Source organism: Lynx canadensis, chromosome F1, assembly GCF_007474595.2.
Source record: "Lynx canadensis isolate LIC74 chromosome F1, mLynCan4.pri.v2, whole genome shotgun sequence".
In the NCBI taxonomy this organism is placed as follows: Eukaryota; Metazoa; Chordata; class Mammalia; order Carnivora; family Felidae; genus Lynx; species Lynx canadensis.
In genome coordinates this window covers 63,083,838-63,107,537 of record NC_044319.2, presented here as the reverse complement: position 1 = coordinate 63,107,537, position 23,700 = coordinate 63,083,838, and the positions used below count along the sequence as shown (strand labels likewise).

The following is a 23,700-nucleotide window of genomic DNA, read 5'->3' as shown; positions in this document are numbered from 1 at the left end:
ACAGAGCATGAACGGGGGAGGGACAGAGAGAGAGGGAGACACAGAATCGGAAACAGGCTCCAGGCTCCGAGCCATCAGCCCAGAGCCCGACGCGGGGCTCGAACTCCCGGACCGCGAGATCGTGACCTGGCTGAAGTCGGACGCTTAACCGACTGCGCCACCCAGGCGCCCCTGGAACGTTTATTTTTTAAAGTCAGTTACAAAACCTATAAAGTCAGTAGTTCAGTCATCTGTGTACTTTAAAAATAATCAGTTTAATATTATTTGGTGCTTTTTATGGACTTAATTTTGCTGCCTCACCCTCTGCCTCAAATAAATTAGACTAATGCTGTTAGTTCATTATGGACAAATAGGTTCCATAAGTTCTCACTTAGAAAATGTGATGCAAATAATTTTTCTCAGTAAGTTGTGATTATGGAAGATATTGTGGGTAGTAAGCAAACACGTAGAATTACATAGTTTTGGCTTCTAATGTAAAAAATTGAGGTTGGGAGAGAGTTAACACTCCCGAAACAGTGGAGAACATTAAAGTGTTCAGGTATATTTTCCAAATTATAAGGACGTAAGACATTCAGGAAAGATGGTTTAGCATAAGCACAGTGTGGAGGACCCTGAGATTTAGGTTAGTGGAGGAGACCACATTACAAGCTGGCGTAGATGGTATGACTAAAGGAATGAATTAGGTGTGTGTGGAGATTGGGGGGTAGCCTCAAATGATCAGAATTTGGGTGTGGATTGAATGGTTGTTGGGTTAGGGCAGAAGGTTTGGTTATTTAGGGGGGTGGTCACATCATGGAAGGCCTTGAAAACAGGTGGCCAACTATGATGCAGGAATAGCTTGTTTTTGCGATAGAATAGCAAGGTTTGTTGTTGTTGTTTTGCAGGGTGACTAATCTTGCAGATGGTAGACAGGAAGAGATTGGAGACCATTGAAAATATGTAGGAGACTATTGCAGTAGCCTGTAGGGATGTGGTCATGAGGGCCTGCTTTTGGAGGGTGACAGCAGCAATAGAGAGAACAGATTAAGTGAGACAACACTGTCCCGGGAAGAAACTTGGTCATTAGCATAGCCTCAGTGCATATTTAGTGAGTGAATCGGGTTGAGAGAGGGGATAAATATGGGGAATGAAGGAAAAATAAGTTGATGGTCACTTCCTCCTAGATATCTTGAGAGGCATTTATGACTGAGAGAAGATGGATAGATAAATCCAGATAGAGGGAGATGATGAGTTCAGTTTGTGGGAACTGAATTTGAAGTGATGGTAACTTTGCAAGTAGAAGTGTCCTTATAAGCAGTTGGATACGGGGTTCTGGAAAACAGTCAATTCAGAGCCTGAGTCTAAAGGTGTGTGGATATGTACATATGTGTATATGTCAGGACACCTTCTGAGTTTTGTTTCTTTTCTTTTTCTTTTTTTTTCCCTGAGTTTCTAAAGGGAAAATTGGAAGATCAATAAATAAGCCTTAGAAAAACATCAGAAGAAACCATTTCACATTTAGGTTTTAGAAGGCCTTAACCATTTGATTTCATTTTGCTTTGTTTAATATTTTTTAAAACCTGTTTTAAAACAAACATAACCTATGTTTAGAACAGATATGTTTTAAAGCAAACATAACAGTCGTTTGCTTTTTTTTTTAGTCGCTTGTTTTGTTTGTTTTTTGCTATGAACAAAAAATAATTGTTAAATAAAAATCAGTCTATTCTGATCTGGTTCTAAAATTGGCATGTTTTGATTCATTGTAACTTTTTCTAGATTGCTGTACTAAGGAGACAGCAACGTATGATAAAAAATCGAGAGTCTGCATGTCAGTCCCGCAAGAAGAAGAAAGAATATATGCTTGGCTTGGAGGCCAGGTTAAAGGCTGCGCTCTCGGAGAATGAGAAGCTCAAGAAGGAGAACGGGTCACTGAAGAGGCAGCTGGACGAAGTGGTGTCCGAGGTGAGGGCCAGCGACGCAGCCCCGACAAGATGGGTTCAAGCATTCTTTTTTCCTGAGAAACCATTGGGAATGGCGTGCACTTTAAATCGTGTAAACTAAGAGTACTAGGAAAAAGAGGGCGCATTAAGCCCTAAAGCATTTGCAGTGGGAATAAAAGCATTGGGAAAAGGAGCTCGCGAATTGTACCTCCCAACCTGCGTTTAAAAGCTGTGTTTCCGGGGTACCCCTCTCTTTCTGACTAAGTGAATCACCGTGAGGACCTTCAGTAGTCCTGCCAGGTCTTTCCCTTTAAAAAAGAAAATACAGGGGCGCCTGGGTGGCGCAGTCGGTTAAGCGTCCGACTTCAGCCAGGTCACGATCTCGCGGTCCGTGAGTTCGAGCCCCGCGTCAGGCTCTGGGCTGATGGCTCGGAGCCTGGAGCCTGTTTCCGATTCTGTGTCTCCCTCTCTCTCTGCCCCTCCCCTGTTCATGCTCTGTCTCTCTCTGTCCCAAAAATAAATAAACGTTGAAAAAAAAAATAAAAAAAAATAAAAATAAAAAAGAAAATACAGGGGTGCCTGGGTGGCCCAGTCGATTAAGTGTCTGACTTCGGCTCAGGTCATGATCTCCCAGTTTGTGGGTTCAAGCCCTGCATCGGGTTCTGCGCTGACAGCTCGGAGCCTACAGCCTGCTTTGGTTTCTGTGCCTCCCTCTCTTCTCTGCCCCTCTCCTCCTCATGTTCTGTCTCTCTCTGTTTCTCAAAAATATATAAACAGTTAAAAACAAATTTTAGAAAGAAAATACAAAATAAAATTTTAAATCGTTTCTCTGTCCACCTGACCCCCATTATGTTTTTTGCATGTTGTTGCCATGCTGGTCCCGATAAAGTCGACCTTCTCCTTGATTCTGTTCCTGAAACGTGCAGTTTCAGGATTTGCCACTGCATCGCTGTCTGGAACTGAATGGATGCCTGTGCCCAATGAGTGGGCTTCTTCCATTGGGGTTCTCTGTTTTGCCCTGAGCGCACGGGAGATTTAAGAGACGGGGCAAAAAAACTACAGATGTATCTGAAAATTCTTTGAAGACCCATAGAAGTGTTAAATGGTTGAATTCTTTCCTTTTGGGGGGGAAGAGGAAAGTGCAACAGTGGCCACTATGTTTCTTTTCTCCTGCTCCTTTGTTTTTCTCTGCTACCATCAGGGAACTAAGAAGGCTGCGCTCTAGCCTTGTGAAAAGTACCATTTCCTCACCTTTGAGGTTTGTTTATTATTATTATTATTTTTAACTAATAACTGCTGAAGAGGAGTGTGCTTATCTTACCTGTTGCTTTTTGCGAGATTAGTGTGTAGTTTAACCGTATTTGACGTGGTTATTTCTTTCAGAACCAGAGGCTTAAAGTTCCTAATCCGAAACGAAGAGCTATCTGTGTGATGGTGGTGTTGGCGTTTATAGTGCTCAACTATGGACCCATGAAGTGAGTGTGTTTTGTCTGCAAACACTGTTTATTTATTTTGGATACAAACACTAAAAATTTTAGTTCTCATTGTTTTCACCTCTAGTCATAAGCTAGGGAAAAACAGATTTGTTTTGTTTTCCTCGGAGACAATATTTAGGTGAGAAGAAAGGAGAAGAAAGACTCATTCCTCTTCCTTGTTCTTCCCCTAAGTCTAGTGGAAAAATCATGTCGTTTAATGGAGAAAGCCTTAAGTTATTAAACAGATTGGTGGTGAGGCAGAGTTCGAGCCCCGCGTCAGGCTCTGTGCTGACGGCTCTGAGCCTGGAACCTGCTTTGGATTCTGTGTCTCCCTCTCTCTGCCCCTCCCCCACTCATGCTCTGTCTCTCACTCTCAAAAAAAAAAAAAAATTAAATTAAAAGATTAAAAAAGAATTAAAAAGAATACCGAACCATTACATATAAACATAAATAACATTTTTATGGAAAATAACTATTTTCCAGACCCTCAAAAATTGAGTGAGAGGAGTAGCATCATTTTATTTATATTTGCCAAAAATCCCGATAGAAGCCAGCTCTATTCTCCTGTTTCTTCCTGCAGTCCGTTGTGATAAATTGTTTTGGTTGAGATAAACGAAGAAAATCTAGATTCCCATAGGTATGTAGTTGAAAAGGGGAGAAACTTGCTGACCCTTTGAAAGAATCTTGGGATCCTCAGGGCTTCACAGAACTGCTGACTTAATTTCTTTAACTGTTCTCCTATTAATGGGCATGTAGGTTATTTTGAGTTATACAAATATATATACATATTAAATATATACCAGATATACATTTAAACACATAAATGTTTATGTGCACATATAAAAATATAGTTATGTAAAACACATAGATCTAAAATGTATACATATAACACGTATTCATATATATATGTAGAAAGAGTATATATTATGGGTATATATTTATTAGAATCTAAGTATTCTGATTCATACCTTAGAATTAGAAGGTATGGATATCTGGAATCGTGATGGAGTCTGCCAGATTGCCTCAAGTGCTGTGTGCTCATTTCGCATCTAGGCTATTATATAAGGTGCTTATTTATTCATTCAGTCACACATCCGGCAGATATTTATAGAGTACTTACAACTTGCCAGGTAGTGAGTAAGGAGCCAGGGATGCAAACATGAATACGAGTGTAGACTAGTAAAAGAAGTGGATATGGAACAACTGTAGCGTGAGTAAGACTTACGTAGATGTCATCTAAAGATGTGGGCCTACTCTTGAAGGGACACAGAAGTACCCAGTAACTCTGATAATGACAGTCTCGGAGGCTTTATGCAGTAGCATTCGATGAACAGTAAAGAGGACGGGGTTGGGGATACGTGTTGTTTTGTAAGCCCTCATGAGTTAATAGAGATTTGGGGGGGGAAAGACAAATTTATTTATTTTTAAAAATATTTGTTTATTTAGAGAGAGTGAGAGCTTGAATATACGTGCGTGAACAGGGGAGGGGCAGAGGGAGGGAGAGAATCCCAAGCAGGTTCCGTGCCCAACACAGAGCCTGAAGTGGTCTCGATCTCACAGCTGTGAGATCGTGACCTGAGCTGAAATCGAGTCAGATGTTTAATTGACTGAGCCACCCAGGTGCTCCTCACTTATTTATTTTTGAGACAGAGTGAGAGAGCGGGGGAGGGGCAGAGAGAGGGAGAGAGAGAGTCCCAAGCAGGCTCTGCACTGTTGGTGCAGAGCCCAACATAGGGGTCGATCCCACGAACCATGAGATCATGACATGAGCCCGTGTCAGGAGTCGAATGCTCGACTGACTGAGCCACCCACGTGCCCCAGAGACAAAGACAAAATGTTTTTTGATGACTTAATGATTTTTACATCTGAGGATGAAGGGGGTGTGTGGGGGGATGGCTCTCATTTCTGTGAACAGAGGATTGATTGATTTTGGAAAGAGGAGGCAGACGATGGTCCCATTTTATCAAGACGGTTTTGTGTCCAAAAAATTAGACGGACGGTACAAACAGCAAAATTGAGAATGGAGAAAGCTCAAATACTTGAACATCCTGAGGAGTAGCCAGAGGAGATCTGTGTCTGTTTCTTCGTGGAGGCTTTTGGAACAGAAAGCCAAGAAGTACTGGGCAGATCTGGGAAGTGTTCAAGTTTAAAAAAAAAAAGCATGCTTAAAAGACTTAGATCGAAGAAAAGCAACAAAGAGCTGGAGGGAATGAAGAAATATCAAAGTATCTTAACAGGTTGGGATTTGTGCAGACACCAAGAAGAAAGGAGAAGAGAAACTGGCCACGAAACTCATAAAAAGCCAGGAACTGTTTCTTCTAGAGAAAGTCTGGCACGGACGGTAAAGCATCAGAGCTGAGAGGGCAGCACGAGGGGTCTGAAGGACTGACCCGTGCCCCCCTGCACCAGACGTTGGCGGCGTTGCTTCTCCATCCCGTATGGCCCTGGGAAGCTTGCTTGATTGACCCTGTCACTTGCAGCCCCTTCACTTCAAGACTGAAGATCTGCTCAGGGCTGGGAATCTTCCAGAGGAGCAGAAACTCCCCACTTGAACCCCATTAGCACCACCTGGAACGTATTTGGTGACTGACTTCCACATTATGGCCTTGTAGATCTGTACACCTTGAGCGTTACTGTGTTGTCATTGGTACGGAAAAAAGCAAGACGGCGGGTTCTAACCGAGCTTCTCTCAAGTCCCACAAAACTAAGTCCGGCCAGACAAAGAGACACTTTAATGAGAGACTTCCAAAGCATTTTAAATTTAGGAAACAGAACTCTTTCAGAACAGACCACGTTTCCATAATAAAGTTGTTAGTGTGGTTTCAGATGTTCAACGTAGCATTGACCTTGTGTGCCATATCGGTATGGGTCCAAGTGAAAAATTTATAATACACAAGTTTGCTGAATATAAGTATGCCTTAAGCATTGTCTGAAGGCGCTTGGTGATGAAATGTAAATACATCTCGCATCTAAAGTAAGAGAGTTTCGTGCACCAAAACTGACTCGTTTGAAGCATCTTCGGTTGCTGAATAGTCATCACACAGAAAAAGAAAATAAACCAAACAGACTTTAAAAGGGTTAATTTTTCTGACCTTGTTGATGTTGTGTGGATGGTGAAGAAGGCATCTAGCTGTTTCTGGCACACGATTCAAAGAGCTGTCCCGCTCTGGGTGGTCCATGAAAGTAGTAACTCTGGGCAGCAGGGAATGGTTAAGCTGAACAAGTATGCATTGGTAGGAAACCCCCTTTTTACTCACTACTCATTGGGGTTGAGTCTATGTTCATTAGTTCTATTTTACTTTTTTTTTTTTTTAATGTTTAGTTTTGAGAGAGAGAGAGAGAGAGAGTGCACACGTGTGAGCAGGGGAGGAGCAGAGAGAGGGAGACAGAGAATCCAAAGCAGGCTCAGGCTCTGAGCTGTCAGCACAGAGCCTGACGCAGGGCTCCAGCTGACGAACCTTGAGATCGTGACCTGAGCCGAAGTCGGACGCTTAACCGACCAAGCCCCACATTAGTCCTATCGTATAGTCGAAGGGCCAGAAATTTAACCAAGGTCTCTTTTTAAAAATTATCATTGAAAACTCTGCCTTCTCTTCTATGCCACAGTTTTTCTCTACCATTGTCCAAGAAACCTTAAGGACTTTTATTTTTGGTAGTATATTGGGCTAGAGGTAAGGAGAAACTCTTTGCAGTTCAATATGTCAGAAAATGCTGGATTAAAAAATCAAAACTCTTACATAATGGCTGAACTGAAGACAAAGTAAGGCCTTCTCAGAGGTCAGAAGTTTAAGGTAACGTGAATCCATTGATAGGCTAGCATTGGAGGTGGTGCTTGTCCTAGAGTTATTTCCTGATCTTTTGGCCTAGAGTCTGGCAACAGGAAAGAAAGCTCTGGGGTTCTAAAGAAAGTAGGAAGTCACACCTGAGCCCCGTACCCCCTTCCCAAACCCAAATAAAGCTGGAACTTCCAAAAAATGACATTGTTAGTTGCCAAGAGAGGGGGGGAAAGTAGATTGTTCTACCACAGAGGGAGAGTGTTGGTAAGTACCTGTCTTGATACTGGCTTTGAGGAGAGTGGACATAAAGACAAACAGAAGTCTTCTGGAGAATTCATTATCACCAGACTTAACTCGTACAGGTTTGAGCCTGAATTTATACTACTGTTGTGACACCCCAAAAAACCAAACCAAAAATTTGGTTTAAGTGGCCCTGTGTTGGTACCACTAGGCTTCCGGCAGATACAAATGCAGACTCTTCTCAAGGAAGGCACTTTAAACATCCATCCTGAAAAAATTGCTGCAGATACAGTTCCGGTTGAACATGAGCAGCCAACATCCCATTTTCTCCCCCAACTCATTAAACCAGCTAGGAACCCAGCCACCATGAACAAGAGTTAGAACAGAGTCAGACTCTGAGGACTACGGGTATTCGAATCAACAGATACAGAATGCTAACTATGTTAAATAAGAAAGGGAGTTAAAGAATGATGAAGAAACCAAAGACTCAGAATTGATCCAGACATTTTGAAAAAAACATCTAGAAATGTGATAATAAGTTCAAAATAGAAAAACATGGGGCGCCTGGGTGGCTCAGTCAGTTAAGCGTCCGACTTCGGCTCAGGTCACGATCTCGCGGTCCGTGAGTTTGAGCCCCGCGTCAGGCTCTGTGCTGACAGCTCAGAGCCTGGAGTCTGTTTCAGATTCTGTGTCTCCCTCTCTCTCTGACCCTCCCCTGTTCATGCTCTGTCTCTCCCTGTCTCAAAAATGAATAAACGTTAAGAAAAACAATGACCAGGTTAAAACAACAAAATAGGCACCTTTGGAGAAAGAAATGGCGAATGGGAACACAGGGCTGAAGCAAAACAGCGTAACAGAGAGAGGAGATGGCAACCATGACAGGGACCAAGAGACTTGAGGCTACCCTACCATGGCCACGTAATCAAGGTAACATCGGTCAGGAGACATGCTGATGGTCTTGTACCTCCTGGGGTGATACAGGATACAATGACACTCACGTGACATTCTGGCCAAAAATGTATACCCTTAATTTTCTCATGAGAAAACAGCTAAATCCACGCAGAGGGGATAATGTATAAGATAAATGGCCTACCATCTTAAGTGTCAGCGTATTCAGGAAGAAGGAAAATAATTGAAAGAAGGTTTGAGACACAGAAATGGACGGCCAGCAACAACAAAAATAATAGTTGTGGATGAAGCATTTTAAAAAGTCGATGATCTAAGACATTAACAATGTTTAGCTTGCAAGGTTGAAGCACATCAAGGTGGGAGAATTTTCTGTACAATAATACCTGATAAGTAGGGAAAGGTGTGATCAAAGTTAAAACACTCAAAGTTCTTAGTCTTGTTTGGGAAGTAGGTGAAGATATTGATTGTTTAGACTTGTTAAATTACATTACCCCCTAACAAAATACAGTTGAAGTGTATCCTTTCAAACTCTGGTGGAAGCAACATCACTTAATGAGGTGGACAGACTCAACCCCAAAAAGGCATGAAAAGAGGGAAAGAAACTACTAGATTATGAAAGCCCAAAATGTGATAGAAGAAATGAATCTAGAACATTATGCATAATCACAATATGTGAAAATGGACTGAACTCTGCATTTAGAAGGCACAGATTGTCAGACTGGAGGGGGAAGAAGGCAAAATTCAACTTCTTGCTTTTTTACAAGAGAAACACCTAAAAGTATCAAGCTGCAGAAAGTCGAAGTTTGAAAGTCAGGGGATGGATGGGGTGCCTGGGTGGCTCAGTCGGTAAGCATCTGACTCTTGGTGTCGGCTTAGGTTGTGATCTCACGGTCGTGAGATTGGGCCCCATGTCCCCCTCTGCGCTGTCAGATTCTCTTGGGATTCTCTCTCCCTCTTTCTCTGTCTTTGCTCCACTCATGCTCTCTCTCTCTCTCTCTCTCTATATATATATATATATATAAATAAATAAACATAAAAAAAGTCAAGGGATGGATGGAAAAAGCAAATAGTTGCCAAAAGAATCTGGAGTTGCTTTATTTGTTCATTAAAATAATTTTTTTAATGTTCATTTATTATTTTTGAGAGACAGAGCATGAGAGAGAGAAGGAGACACAGAATCTGAAGCAAGGCTCCAGGCTCTGAGCTGTCAGCACAGAGCCTGACACGGGGCTCGAACTCACAAACCATGAGATCGTGACCTGAGCTGAAGTCAGACGTTTAACCGACTGAGCCACCCAGGTGCCCCTGGCGTTGCTTTATTAACATCAGACAGATAAACCTTAAGGAGAAAGCATTATTAGACATAATCACTTATCGATTAAAAGGTTTACCAGGAAGATATAATAATTCTAAATTAGTATATAGCTTGCAATATATAGAACTATGGGGAAAACTAGCATTCCACTGCCATAGTGGGAAATTTTGAGTGTACCTCTGCCTTGATAGACCACAGTGAAAAGAAAATCTGCAAGTGTGAGGGGTGCCTGGGTGGCGCAGTCGGTTAAGCGTCCGACTTCAGCCAGGTCACGATCTCGCGGTCCGTGAGTTCGAGCCCCGCGTCAGGCTATGGGCTGATGGCTCGGAGCCTGGAGCCTGTTTCCGATTCTGTGTCTCCCTCTCTGTCTGCCCCTCCCCCGTTCATGCTCTGTCTCTCTCTGTCCCAAAAATAAATAAACGTTGAAAAAAAAAAATTAAAAAAAAAAAAAGAAAATCTGCAAGTGTGTAGAAGGTTTGAATATTATCATTATCATTATGAAACTTGATGTAATGGCCATTTACATAATTACTGCATTTACCAACACACAGTTTTTGAACTCTAGGTGAAAATGTTAAAAAAGAGAATTGATCTGTGCCAAATCATAAAGGAAGTCTCGACAAATTTCGTAGACTAACACGTAGACTACATTCACTGCCGGTGTAATTAAAGTCGAACAGTAACAAAAAGAGAAGAACCTCCTACGCTCCTAACACCTAAAAAACACACTTTTAAGTAACTCATAGATCAAAGGAGAAATTAAAACGAATTATTACTGAATGGTGCTAAAAATGCTGTTCATCAGACCTTATAGGAAGTATATTGTGTGGAATAAGCAAATTGTAGAAGAGTATTTGCAGTAGTCAGGTAAGCATTGAGCACGTTTAAGTCACATCAAGGCCAGCCTGAGTATTTTGCCCCGTGCTGCCAAATCAGCCTGTTTACACACCACAGAACTTGCCACGTTGTGCCTGTTATTTGTTGGTATCTGGGTCTTCGCTACTATAGCTTTGTGTTGTTTTCTTTCCTTTTCTTTTTTTTTTTTTTTTGAGAAGCTGTGCCTCCATGCACTTTCTGTATCCTCAGCACCTAGCACGACGTGTACAGGACATGGCAGACGCTAAAAAAGTGCCGCCCTGACTCACTAAGATTCAGGACTTTGTCAGCCTGATGGGGAGAGATGGGCATTCCCGGTAAAGACGGTGCTGTGAGCGGATGTTCGGGGAGGATGGCTTTCACCTGCCGTGAGCAGCAGTCAGAGATGGCTGGCGCTCACCTGGCTTCTAGATCATGCTTGAAGTAGTGTAGCCACTTAATAAATATTTGTTGGATGTAGTTGAGGGGCCAAACAGGGGACAAGTGCATGATTGCACGCGAATGAGCGTAGACTGGGCGGGGGGACACAGCAGGGCTGAAAGGGTGGGCTGTGGCCAGTTCATACACGGGGGCGGGGGGGGGGGCATCCTGTTCCTGCAGAGGAGAAGGCCTAACATGGCACGTATTGTGCTGGTGACTGCTGAGTGGCGTGTGTTGTGAGCGTCTGGCGGGAAGGGGATGTACGTGGACAGAGTGATCACAGGGGAAGGCTTCACCAGGGAGAGTGAAATTCAAGATTTATAAGGAGAGAAAGGACGGACGTTCCATGGGAAGTGGAGGGCACATGACAGGAGCCAGGGCATAATACAGACATGGGAAAGACGTTATTTCCCCATTTCTACCCTTTTTGTTGCCTTAGAAAAAACAGTAACATAAGACAAAAAAAAAAAAGCCTTTTCACCTCCTGGGCCTTTTATGACTGATTAAGTTTTCTAATTTTTTTTTTCTGGTTTTATGTTTTTTATGACACCTTAATTTGCACAGCCTTTGTTTTTATCTCATTACTACTACCTTCCACATTATAAGTGTAGTTTCTTCTAATCGTTTTTCACACACTGAACCTTCTAATGGATGTTGAAATTGGTTAGGATATAATATGAATGGTTATCCGGTTTACATTTTGTGAGGATGAGGAAGAGATATTTTCATTGTAGGGGGGATGCTTAATGTTTAGAATTTCTTCCTCTTGGGTCCCTGCTAAATTAAAGCAATGTTCAAAGATTATACCTGGGGCGCCTGGGTGGCTCATTTGGTTAAGTGTCTTGACTGTGGCTCAGGTCATGATCTCACGGTTCACGAGTTCGAGCCCTGCATCGGGCTCTGTGCTGACAGCTCGGAGCCTGGAGTTTGCTTCGGATTCTGTGTCTCCCTCTTTCTCTGACCCTCCCCTACTCATGCTCTGTCTGTCTGTCTCTCTCTCAAAAATAAATAAACATTAAAAAAAATTTTTTTTTAGAAATCATACCTGCTGTTGGTCATACAGAGGCGTGGTTTTCATTGCTACTCCGTGCTGATGTGTTTCTGTTTTGTTGTTATTTTAAATTTGTCCTTCAAGACCATTTTGACATTGGGGAGGTTTAACTCTCCTCCATACCTCAGGAATTGATGTAAATCTCAGCCTTGTACAGATATCCAGGAAATAGGGTAGGGTGGAGAGAATGAGCAGTGTTCCTTTTAGACATTTGTAAAAATATTTCTTGGTGGAGGGAAGTTGAATTAATTTAAGAAAAGCAGGGGAAATAAAGGAAGAGAAAAGGAAAATGGGTTAATCTTGATGGAAGAAAAGAATCTCCAAAAGGTTCTGTTGGCAGCATGAAGTTTAACCAGCGATAAGTTGTGTTGACAATACTTCCATCTTTATAGAACAGGGTGTTTAAAGCTGGTTGGAGAAACCTCAGTCTGAGCCCTACGTGCAGTCTGTCATCTATTGTCGTGAGTTTTGTTGACTGTTGGGTAATGACACGGACCACGGGTTTTTGATGCAGAAGTTTGTCTGGAGGTTTTGCAAATTTTACTTGCCTCCTTAAAAGTTTGGATGAAAAAAAAAAGTTGGGATGATTTTTTTGTTAAATTCTCTCATAGTCGTTTGCAGCCATGGCTGTACGTTAATCATCAGTAGGAAATCTTCAAAAGGGAGGAGCCCTGCCCAAAACTTGTGGAATCTGGTAGGATGGGTCTAATTCATTTGCTCTTAAACACAATGTTTTTCCCCCAGGGAGTCTGAAGTATGTCCAGAGTTGAAAATTGTGTATAGTGTAGTATTTCTTTCTTTCTCTACATCGGCCTCTGTAGAAATTATAAGAGCATTTATCCATTGAATTAGAAGATAATCTACATAAGAGAAGTTTTATTAAATCTCTGGACAGACACCTCTGTGTTTATAGGTTTGCCTTCTGTAATTGGGGAAATGTATGGACCTATGGTTTGGACTGAGTGAGACCATAGCATAACCTTGTAAGAGGCACTTCTTCCTGGCACACAGGACTGCAGTGTATAGATTCCTTTGGTATGTTTTCTCCTTCCTATTTTATTTTATTTTATTATTATTATTTAAAATTTTTTTTTAACATTTATTTATTATTGAGAGACAGACACAGAGCGTGAGCAGGGGAGGGGCAGAGAGAGGGGGAGACACAGAATCCGAAGCAGGCTCCAGGCTCCGAGCTGTCAGCACGGAGCCCGACGCGGGGCTCGAACCCACAAACTGCGAGATCATGACCTGAGTTGAAGTCAGTCACTTAACCAACTGAGCCACCCAGGCAACCCTCTCCTTCCTATTTTAAAAGTCACTGTAATCATTCTCCTTTTCAGAAAACACAAAGCAATATCTCAAGGAGATTTTGAACATGCTGGGTCTTAAGAAAAAATAACAAGTGTTTGAAGTGGATGATGCTTTTTCCTTGTTTGTTCCGGGTTAGGCACTCTCCCCTCGTGAGAACGGAATCTGTGTAGTTTGAGACATCAGACTTGGATGAAGAAGGTTAAATCATACTTAAGGGCCGGCTACTCTGTGGTTTGCTTATGAGACTGTGCTAAAGGAACAGCTGACCACAGAAAATATGGCACTGAATTTGAGTTGTCTGGAACTGGTTAGAAATGAAATGTCTCTATTCGAACATTCTCTAAGTTTGTCAGCTTTTCATAATTTTTATAGGAAAAATTCTAGCTTCTTATCCTGAGATGAGCCTGTCCCCAAATCTGGCTCCAATTTTTTTTTTTTTTCCTGTTCAGTTGCTGAGCACATTTTGCTGTATGAAATCATTATTGGCTGTAGGTTAAAAGTTACTGTATAACTTAAATGTCAGAATTCAAACCGAGTATACATGGTTTTGTTCAGCCAGATTTTAAAGTGAAATCTAATTCAAGTTCTTGGCTAAAAGTACTTTCCACATTTATCAAAGTGACACATAAACTGAAGAAATACAATACATCTAAATACCAGGTGTTACTGAATCCTGGCTTTGCAGAGCAGTAATAGAGCTAAGGTCAGTCTGTCCCCCAAATAGTCCAATTTATTCATGTTCTTCAAAAAAGTATCTGTGCAGAGTAATTGGTTTCTTCCAGCCTCTGTAGATTTCATCCTTTGTTTTAAAAAGTGGCTTAGAGTCTGTCAAGTGCGGAGCTGAGTTTTGAGGGCATGGAAAAATCTGTTGATGATTTTCTTTAGTTTTGGACTTCATCTGAGTTGCATATTGGCGGGTTTATAAGGAGTACCCCAGTGGTTTTATCATTTATTGCTTGGCTACCTTTTCCCCAGACTTGAATTGTTATAGTGAGGGGAAAGGCATTTGAAATCAGAAACCTTTGCTAATTTCCTTCTTTACTTTGAGTAAGTCACTATGTCACTTTCAAGATAAAAGGAGATAATGTAACTTCTTTCTTTCTTTCTTTTGAGACGAGGTCATTGGGAAACTAGGGCAGGTGAGAAAACTGCCAGAATTTAGGTTGGGTACTTTGATTTTTTCTTTAGACCATAAATCTTAGTTAACCTGTATGGTGTGTCTGAAGCAGAGTTCTCAACCACTATCTTCAGTATTTAGTAATCCGGGTAGAATCCTGCTGTGGAAGTTGAACAAAACATAAACAATAAAGGAATACACAGCTTTATTTTGTAGTAAGTGAAGGTCTAGTCTGATACTAAGGTAGTATAGGATAACTTTGAAAGTTTTGATTAAAAAAAAATATATATATATGTAATTATGTATTATTTAAGCTTCTAGGCAGTTTGCTGTTAATGTCTTATTTTCTCCAGATTTGAGCTGTTTTGTAATTTCAGTAAGCATTTGAAACATAAATATTTTAATGGTCATTGTACAGATTTTTTTTTTTTTTTTTTTTTTTGAGAGGGAAAGTGCATGTGCATGAGTTGGGGAGGGGCAAAGGAAAAGAGAGAGAGAGAGAATCCCGAGCAGGCTCCATGCCTAGCAAGGAGACCCCATGTGGGGCTCAATCTTATGACCTTGAGATCATCACCTGAGCTGAAATCAAGAGTCAGACCCTTATCCGACTGAGCCACCCAGGCGCCCCTAGGTTGTTTTTAACGGAGTTATGGTCAGTGTAGCATGAACTATGAGTGTGTGGTGTGTATTTAGACTCTGTGTTGACTGTGTTCTGCACATAAGCTGGCATTAACGCATTATGTCCACAGTTAATTTGTCCTAGCCCATGACCTCTGAATAGCTGATCTGTATGCCTTATAAGGCTTTGTTTCTCAGCCCTTCTCAGTAAAGCAGCATTACTTACTTTCATTTTTCTTTCCTGTGTGGGTTTTGTTGATGTTGTTGTTGTGAATTTGAAAATGCGAGATAGATAGATGGAAATAAGACAGTGGGAAGAAAAGAAGATGAATCAAAAGGAGAAGATAATTAGTTGCATAATGTAGATTGGCTGTATGTTGATATCATCTGTGCTTGGTAGAGGATTTTGTGTTTACCGTGTTAAGCTGGGTTTTTTTTTTTAATCAAATATGTGCTGTGCACCAAGCATACTAATCTAAGCACTTTATATAAATTAATTCTCCTACAACTATAAGGGCAGTATTATCTCCATTTTACAGACGAGGAGACTAAAGTCACAGCTGATAGTGTTGCAGAGCTAAGATTGATAATCTGGGTCCGGAGCCCTTGTCTTAATCACTAATAGAGCCATCAGGCCGAGGAAAAGAAGTTGGTATTGACAGAATGAGGAGAGGAGTCAGGACTCTATCCAGTAACATTATTCACCTCTCTAAAGCTTAGGATGGGCTGTGAAAGGAGTAGAAAATGCTCATTTTATAAGTTGGATGGATTGATGTAAATGTAACAGAAAAGAGATTGCACTCAAATTTACAGGCATCTTTTTGACATTTGGAATGATAGGAGGATGGCTTTCCCAGGTGAGAAGATACTAAAGTTGTTTGCATACAGACTTTTTATATTAAACATTGACTCAGTGGGATATCAGCAGTTGAGTAAGCACAGTGTATTAGTCATCTATTGCTGTGTAACAAGTCACCCTAAAATGTAAAGGCTTAAAACAACATTTGCTCTGCTAAAGTGTCTATGTGATTTGGGCAGGGCTCAGTAGAGGCAGCTCTTTGTTTCTGTGAGTGTCAACTGGGTGGCTTGGGTTCGTGGACCCCTTCCAAGATGGCTCACTCATCGCGGTCAGCAAGGTGGCGCTGGCTTCACCTGAGACCTGAGCCAGGGCTGTGGGCCAGGGTTCTCCGTTCTTCTTCAGTTAGGCCTCTCCCGTGGCTGGGTTCCAAGAATAAGCATCACCTATTAGAAGACTGCTTTCTTGATAATTGTTCACCGAATGAATGACAGGATCTCATGCGGTTTTCTTGCTCCTGTTGGCTGACTTGGCAAACTTCCACTGTAAAGTTCATGTTTCTTCTCAGGGTCTGGTAATCCCAGGTTCTGAGAGCTACTTTTGAGAAAGTTTTTGAAATCTTGATTTAAAGATTGATTTCTCCATTCAGTCACATTTCTGTTTCTAGTAAATTACCCCCAGTCACTACGAGCCTGCAAAAATCATCTGTGAACCATTCAATAAACAGAAAAAACTTTAGAGAACTTTTTGTCTTTAGTCTCATTTGCAATGAAAATTAACATAATTTCCTCTTCCTGGATCTGGAGATGGTATAATAATGAGTTCACCACCTGCTATTCTTGAGTTGTGAGTTAGTGTCCCTAAAATGAAGATCTGGATTTTTCTCTTGACATGAGGTAGAATAGAACATAAATTTCATCTGTTATTTAAAAAAAAAAAAATTATTTCCTCTAAGCTAGGCATTGTCCTAGAATAAAACACAGGTCCCTGTACTCCTTAAACATATATTCTAGTGAGGACAGACTGACAAAAAGCATAAGTAAATATAATGATACAGTTGTTTCTTTGGATAAAGGGATAAATTCTAGCAGAGTGAGTGGTTTTACAGGTGTGAGGGTGGGTGTTGGAGCTGGAGTTTTAAATAGCGATCATTGTAAAGTAGACATTTGAACCAAGGCTTAAAGAGAGGGCTAACAATATGGATATGTGGGGGAAGGGCATTCCTGGCAGAGGGAACAGCCAGTGCAAGTGCCCTGGGGTTGGAGGTGTGCCTTACATGTTTAGGGAAAAGCACGGAGGTCAGGGTGGCTGGGCTGAAGTGAGCAAGGGGGAGAGAAACAGGTGATGATGCCGGAGAGGGAAGATGGATGGAGGGGTTAAGTTTAGTGAGGCCTTGCTCATTTTAAGCGTTTGGGCTTTTACCATTTTTTTAGAAATAGGGAGCTGTCTGAAGGATTGAACAGAGGAGTGACATAATAATCTGACCCAGATTTCAAAACAGTCACTCCAGTTGCTGTGTTGTGAGTAGGCCGAACCTGGCAGGCAGGAAGACCAGCTGTACCATTGACTTCTCTGTGTCCCCCTTGGGACACATGGCACTTTTTGATTTATAGAAGCATGTTCACATCTGTCTTTTTTTTTTCTTTTCTTTCTTTCTTTTTTAATGTTTGTTTATTTTGAGGGAGAGAGACAAAAATGTGAGCAGGGAAGGGGTAGAGAGAGAGGGAGACCCAGAATCCCAAGCAGGCTCCAGGCTCCAGGCTCCGAGCTGTCAGCACAGAGCCTGATGCGGGTCTCGAACTCACAAACTGCGAGATCATGACTTGAGCTGAAGTCGGACGCCTAACTGACTGAGCCACCCAGGCGCCCCAACACATCTGTCATTTCACTTGAATCTTTGAGAAACGGAAATATTAGTTATTTTTCCTCTTTTACACGTGAGGAATTGGCAGCTCAGAGAAGGTAACCAGCTGTCCCAGGGCTACTCAAGTGGGGAATCTCGGAGCCACCCCTTGAACCCAGACCTCCTGACGCCAAAGTTTATGCTCTTTCCGCTCTCCTCCGTTAAAACTGGAAGAACTGCATGCTCTTTGCAGCTTCCAGTGATTTCGCGTTTTCACGCGTGGGTGTCAGATCAACAGAGCGGCTGCAGCTTGTGGCTTCCTTCCGGAGATGAGAACCAGTATGATTCTTACCTGCTGAGATGGCTTGAATTTAAGATTGACCTACTTGTACCACAAGGAAGCAGGTTTGCAAAGGGTGGGGTGGATTTGGAAATGTGCTGTGTTTTGTTCAGCTACTTGGTATGAACATTGGCTGTGTCATATCTTAACGATCAAGTGGCTTCACAATCATCTAAGACAGTCGTTGGCTTTTAGAATTTTGTAAATGAAAGAGTAAAGTAACAATTCTCCTAATGCCTTGTCTGGAATTTTGGATAACTGAAATTATTTGTGGTTTATTAATCTATGCTTTCAGGCCCCTTGGCCCATAACCTGAGCGGTTTATTGGTGTAATGCTGATTTGTGGTTTAAAACCGTTGTATCTTGGGGCGCCTGGGTGTCTCAGTCGGTTAAGCGGCCGACTTCGGCTCAGGTCATGATCTCGCGGTCCGTGAGTTTGAGCCCCACGTCGGGCTCTGTGCTGACAGCTCAGAGCCGGGAGCCTGTTTCAGATTCTGTGTCTGCCTCTCTGTGACCCTCCCCTGTCATGCTCTGTCTCTCCCAGTCTCAAAAATAAATAAAATGTTAAATAAAAATTAAAAACAAAAACAAAAAAAATGTTGTATCTCCTCCAGAGTAGCCTATTTCTTTTTTTTTTTTTTTTCAGTGTTTATTTTTGGGACAGAGAGAGACAGAGCATGAACGGGGGAGGGGCAGAGAGAGAGGGAGACACAGAATCCGAAACAGGCTCCAGGCTCTGAGCCATCAGCCCAGAGCCCGACGCGGGGCTCGAACTCCCGGACCGCGAGATTGTGACCTGGCTGAAGTCGGACGCTTAACCGACTGCACCACCCAGGCGCCCCAAGAATAGCCTATTTCTGATCACAGAGATGTAGGGACTGTCACTTTCTTAATATTTGTTAGTTTATTTAAAATACGGAATAGAACCTAATTTAAGCTCATTATGAGAAGAGTTTGATTAGACTATTAAGGTTATCAACTATACACACTCATTGCCCTTATCACACTGACTCTTACTGTGACTGAGCCATCTCTTTGTATCAATAAACATTTAATTTTTCTGGGGCACCTGGGTGGTTCCGTCGGTTAAGCATCCGGCTCTTGACTTTGGTTCAGGTCATGATCATGATTTGTGGGATTGAGCCCCGCATTGGGCTCTGTGCTGACAGCTCGCAGCCTGCTTGGGGTTCTCTCTCTCCTCTCTTTCTGCCTCTCCCCTGCTTGCTGTCTTTCTTTTCTCTCTTTCTCTCTCTCAAAAAATAAATTAAAAAAATAAATTTAATTTTTCCAGAATTAACGAAAAGAGACATTGAATGATTTAAAATTCTCATGTCAAGAATCTAAAAGTTCACATCAACAATTTTCTGTTACTTCTTTGTACATTTGGCCGTGATAAGGACTGTCAGATTCCTTGTTAATACTTGTGGTGTCACAGTTGTATCTAAGACAGTCTTGAATTCTGGCAGTGAAATAAAGCTCTTTCGTGTCTTTCAAATATTAATAAAACAAGGAAAATAGAAATCTGCAGTTATTCAGATGATTAAACTAGTTTCTGTAGGTCTTTTCACAGGGTTCAAACATTTGTAGTTTCTTTTGAGCTGAGCTGGACAGTCGGCTTGCCTGTAGTTTAGCTTACGAGAAATTTCATTTAAAGACTTAAAAAAAGGTGTACGAGGAATGGAGGCCAAATGACAACAACAACCAAAAACAAATAAATAAAAAATTTTAAAAGATTGTTTACAAAGTTTCTTGATATATTGCCTTTCAAAATACATTCTCGTCCAACGGGTAGATAATAAATGAGGCTAAAAAAAGGTGCAATTTACTAGAGTAGCTCCGTGACAGGTAAATTGTCATTACCCTGTGAAATCATTACCTGTGTGGGCAGTAGTGACAACTAGTGATCACTTGTGAGCCAGACCAGTCACCGTCCAAACTGATGTCCAGCAAGTGCAGCTGCCAAGTGACTGGCGCAGCCCAGCCACACGTGAAATAAACTAAACTAATAGTTAAACGCAAGGCGTTTGCTTGTAACAGCTGTAAATTGTCGATTGAAACGCCTGCCCGTCTTTTGGTGCAAATCATCCAAAGAACAATGATCAGGGGCGCCTGGGAGGCTCAGTCAGTTGAGCGCCCGACTTCGGCTCAGGTCTTGATCTCACGGTTTGTGAGTCTGCTGTGAGCCCAGAGCCTGCTTTGGATCCTCTGTCCCCCTCGCTCTCTGCTCTGGCTTGGGAGTTAATTGTGGGAGTTATCGAGGGAGGCTCCTTTTTAAAGGCTTACACCCCTTAGCGAGGATGTAGGGAAGCAGGGGAGCTGTTCTGGTAATGTGCTGTTTTTTAAGTAGTCTAGGTGACTAGGAGATGATTGTAATACCAGTTTGTGAAAGACAAGGGATAATTATACCAGGGAATTGAACAGTAATCATAGGGAAGATTCCGCTGTAGAAAGGGATAGGAAAAGGGTCCCGGGTTGGCCCAGTCAGTAGAGCATGTGACTGTTTATCTTGGGATTGTTAAGTTCGAGCCCCATGTTGGGTGTAGAGATTATTTAAAAAAAATCTTAAAAATAAATAAAGTCTTTAAAAAAATGAATAGAAAAGGAAGAGATATGATGCCTGAGAGCCAAAATTAAAACAAGAACAAAACTTGCTAGTTTATTATTTGTTTTAAAGTTTATTTATTTATTTTGAGAGAGAGAACGAGAACGAGCAGAGGAGGGGCAGGGAGAGGAGGAGAGAATCCCAAGCAGGCTCCACACTGTCAGTGCAGAGCCCAAAGTGGGGCCTGAGCCCAAAGTGGGGCCCGAACCCACGAACCTTGAGATCGTGACCTGAGCCGAAACCAAGAGTCGGCTGCTTAACCGATGGAGTCGCCCAGGTGCCCCAAAAACATGCTAGTTGTGTTTCTGTTACTTGAATAAGTTGCTAGACTCAGTGATACTGTGGCAGGCAGGGCCATCTGTAATCCAGCCTTACATTATCGTCCTGGTCCCCTTTCTTTCTCCTCTGTTTCTGAGACCCCTTCTTGCTGTGTGCTTACATTTGCATGTGTCCACCCTCACAGCCTCTCCTGCTTGACTTACAGTTCCCTGAGCATACCCTATTCTCTTCTACCCGTGTGCTTGTTTCATACACCATTCCGTCTATACGAGTGTCTTCCTTCACTCCCCCCCCCCCTTTTCCACCTGTTTGTTTACTGCTTTTCATTTAAGATAACTTTGCGATCCTCTTAGTAAAGATCAGGCACCTTAGCTATATGCTGCCATAGCATTCAGCATCAACCTTTATTATGGCATTAATCACTCTATTATCTTTTATCTATCAATACCCGCCCTCCCCCTCTCCCCCCCACATAAACTGTAATTTGATCTTTACCTTTCTTTTATTTTTGAGTCTTTAGCATCGTACATGGTTCCTGGAACATGATAGGTATTTAATGCATGTTAAATAAATGAATCAGTCATTCTGAGAAATGTCAACATAATGCAGCAATGTAGTTCCAATCCTAAGTCCAGATCTTGGCTTCTTTAATTACTTAGAGCATGACCTTGGTCAAGTTGTTAAAACTCTTTGAGCCTCAGTTTGTACTTACGTGTTCATTCCCTGATACGTAGTAGGTGCTCAGAAAATGGCAGCTGCTGTCATACTGTATTTGCATCTTAGAAGAAAAGAACATTTAACAATCTTGTGACATCTGTATGGTCAAGATGGGAAATTTTGGACTGTGTGATAGAATTAATTCAGAAATGGTTAAACTTAATTTTTGTAAGGCTTTCTCTAGGGCCATGCACCATGGCTCGATTTTTTTGTTATGCTCTTCTCAATATTTGAATAACCGTTCAGTTGAGGATGTTGATGGCATGCTGATCCTTGCTTAAAAGGAGAATTTCTTTTGCTAATTAGGGTCCTAGAAGTTCTTGACTGATTAGTAGGCCGAATGATAGTTTTAAAGGAGTGGATGTAAATTATTCTGCTGGGATCAGAAAAGCTCAATTATATAAATTTAGGATTGGAAGAGGGAGCGGAAGGGAAAAGAAGGGAATGGTTCAAAATCAGTTTGTGAGGAGAGTTGGGATTTTGATTAAACCAGGCTCGGTATAAATAACTTCTGATGTAATTGCCAAAAAAAGCCTATGTGATATTAGACCGCATCAGTGGAAGAAGAATGATCTAGAACGCGGGAAGGAATTATCTGTTCCATCCTGACTCGTCTGACACCTGAGAAGTACTGTGGTCAGTTCTGGACACCACTCGCGAGGGGCGTGTTGACAGGAGAGGGGCCTGACACTGTGTACCGGAAAGTAGAACATGGGGAAGAAACCACAACCTTGAGAAAGAGAGCCTGCGGGGAGGTGTTCTGTGTCTTTGGACATTGGAAGAAGGCTTGCTTATCTTTTTAGCCTTCTTCTGAATAGCCGCAGAGCCCAGAACTAGCACCCAGAGGGGAAAGTTAGAAGGAAGCACATTTCTAGTTAAAACAAGGGGAAACTAAGCTCTTTGAGTAGTTAGGGCGGTCTCTGGAGGGGTTGAGGGCGAACTTGTCCCCAACCGGGATGTTATTACATGGATGGGTCCCTAACACAGTGTCGGTGTTAAATTAACTGAGATTCTGTAAACTGAGGAGAAAGGTCTTAACTTTGTTTTGTTTACAGCGTACGTTCCTAAGTAGAATTTTTGACACCACACTTGAAAGATTTAGAAGTAAAATCCTTTTCAAAAAAGTAAGTTGCAAAAAGGAAAAAAAAATCTGTAGTTATCATCACCCTGTGTTTGTCTTCCCTACAAAATTATCATTTACTGCTGATCTCATGTTTTCTTAAATACTCACCAAGCCAAGTTTTCCTTAGTTAGCTACCTCACTAGGCCTTTCTCTTCCCTTATTTGCAGCAGGGTTGGGATTGCTGGCGACATTCTGTGTGAAAGATAGGAATGGGGACAAAATGTATCCTCGGCTGTAGCAAAACTAAATGTTCCTCAAGGCATCTCATTTGGTGGTATACCTTTGAAGACTTTACAGGACGTCCAAGTGCTACGGCATGCTGTGTGAGGGCCACTGGACAGCAGTGACTCTGGGGGGGAAGAACTGAGGAGATTGGGAAATATAATAAGAGCTCAGAAGAAGATTCTAGAAAGGTGTACCTGCTTGCTGTTTCCCCCTACACTGCTTTCCCCAGCTGTGGAGGCAAACTGCCATACCCCGGAGAACTCCTTTTCTCTTAGAACCTCAGGCCCTTAATTGTGTCCCTTTCATCAGCCTTACTTTCCTTTAAGTAGAGTCTGGCATCCCTTCTTTTGTGTTTCCCTAGGGAGATTGCCTTTGTGTTTCATTTCAAGAGGACTATAGAGCTAGTGTAAATTGTGTGCGTGGCATTATACAATAAAGTGCACACACACAAAATATCTTACTGGTGAGCCAAATTTCTGAGCTCATGATTAATGCATTAAACGTGTTAACAACTATTGCAGTATTTGCTTTATATGTGTGTGTATGTATCTCTACATACATATACTTATATTTTATGTGTGTGTATATCTATATATAGATAGATAGATATATCTATATCTATATATAGATATATCTATATCTATATATAGATATATCTATATCTATATATAGATAGATATATCTATCTATCTATATATAGATATATATACACATACATTTTTTGTTGTTGTTGCAAATACTTAACACC

At 41.7% G+C, this 23,700-nt stretch overlaps 1 protein-coding gene across 2 annotated transcripts in view; it reads left to right on the top strand.

Annotated features, from left to right (window-relative positions):
• Positions 1-23,700, top strand: part of ATF6 (activating transcription factor 6) — a 203,694-nt gene that overhangs the window by 44,909 nt on the left and 135,085 nt on the right. For both annotated transcript variants that reach the window (XM_030302535.1, XM_030302534.1), the window contains exons 9-10: positions 1,756-1,941; positions 3,303-3,394. In XM_030302535.1, the coding sequence (XP_030158395.1) occupies positions 1,756-1,941; positions 3,303-3,394 (278 nt within the window). The remainder of the gene's footprint in view (positions 1-1,755; positions 1,942-3,302; positions 3,395-23,700) is intronic.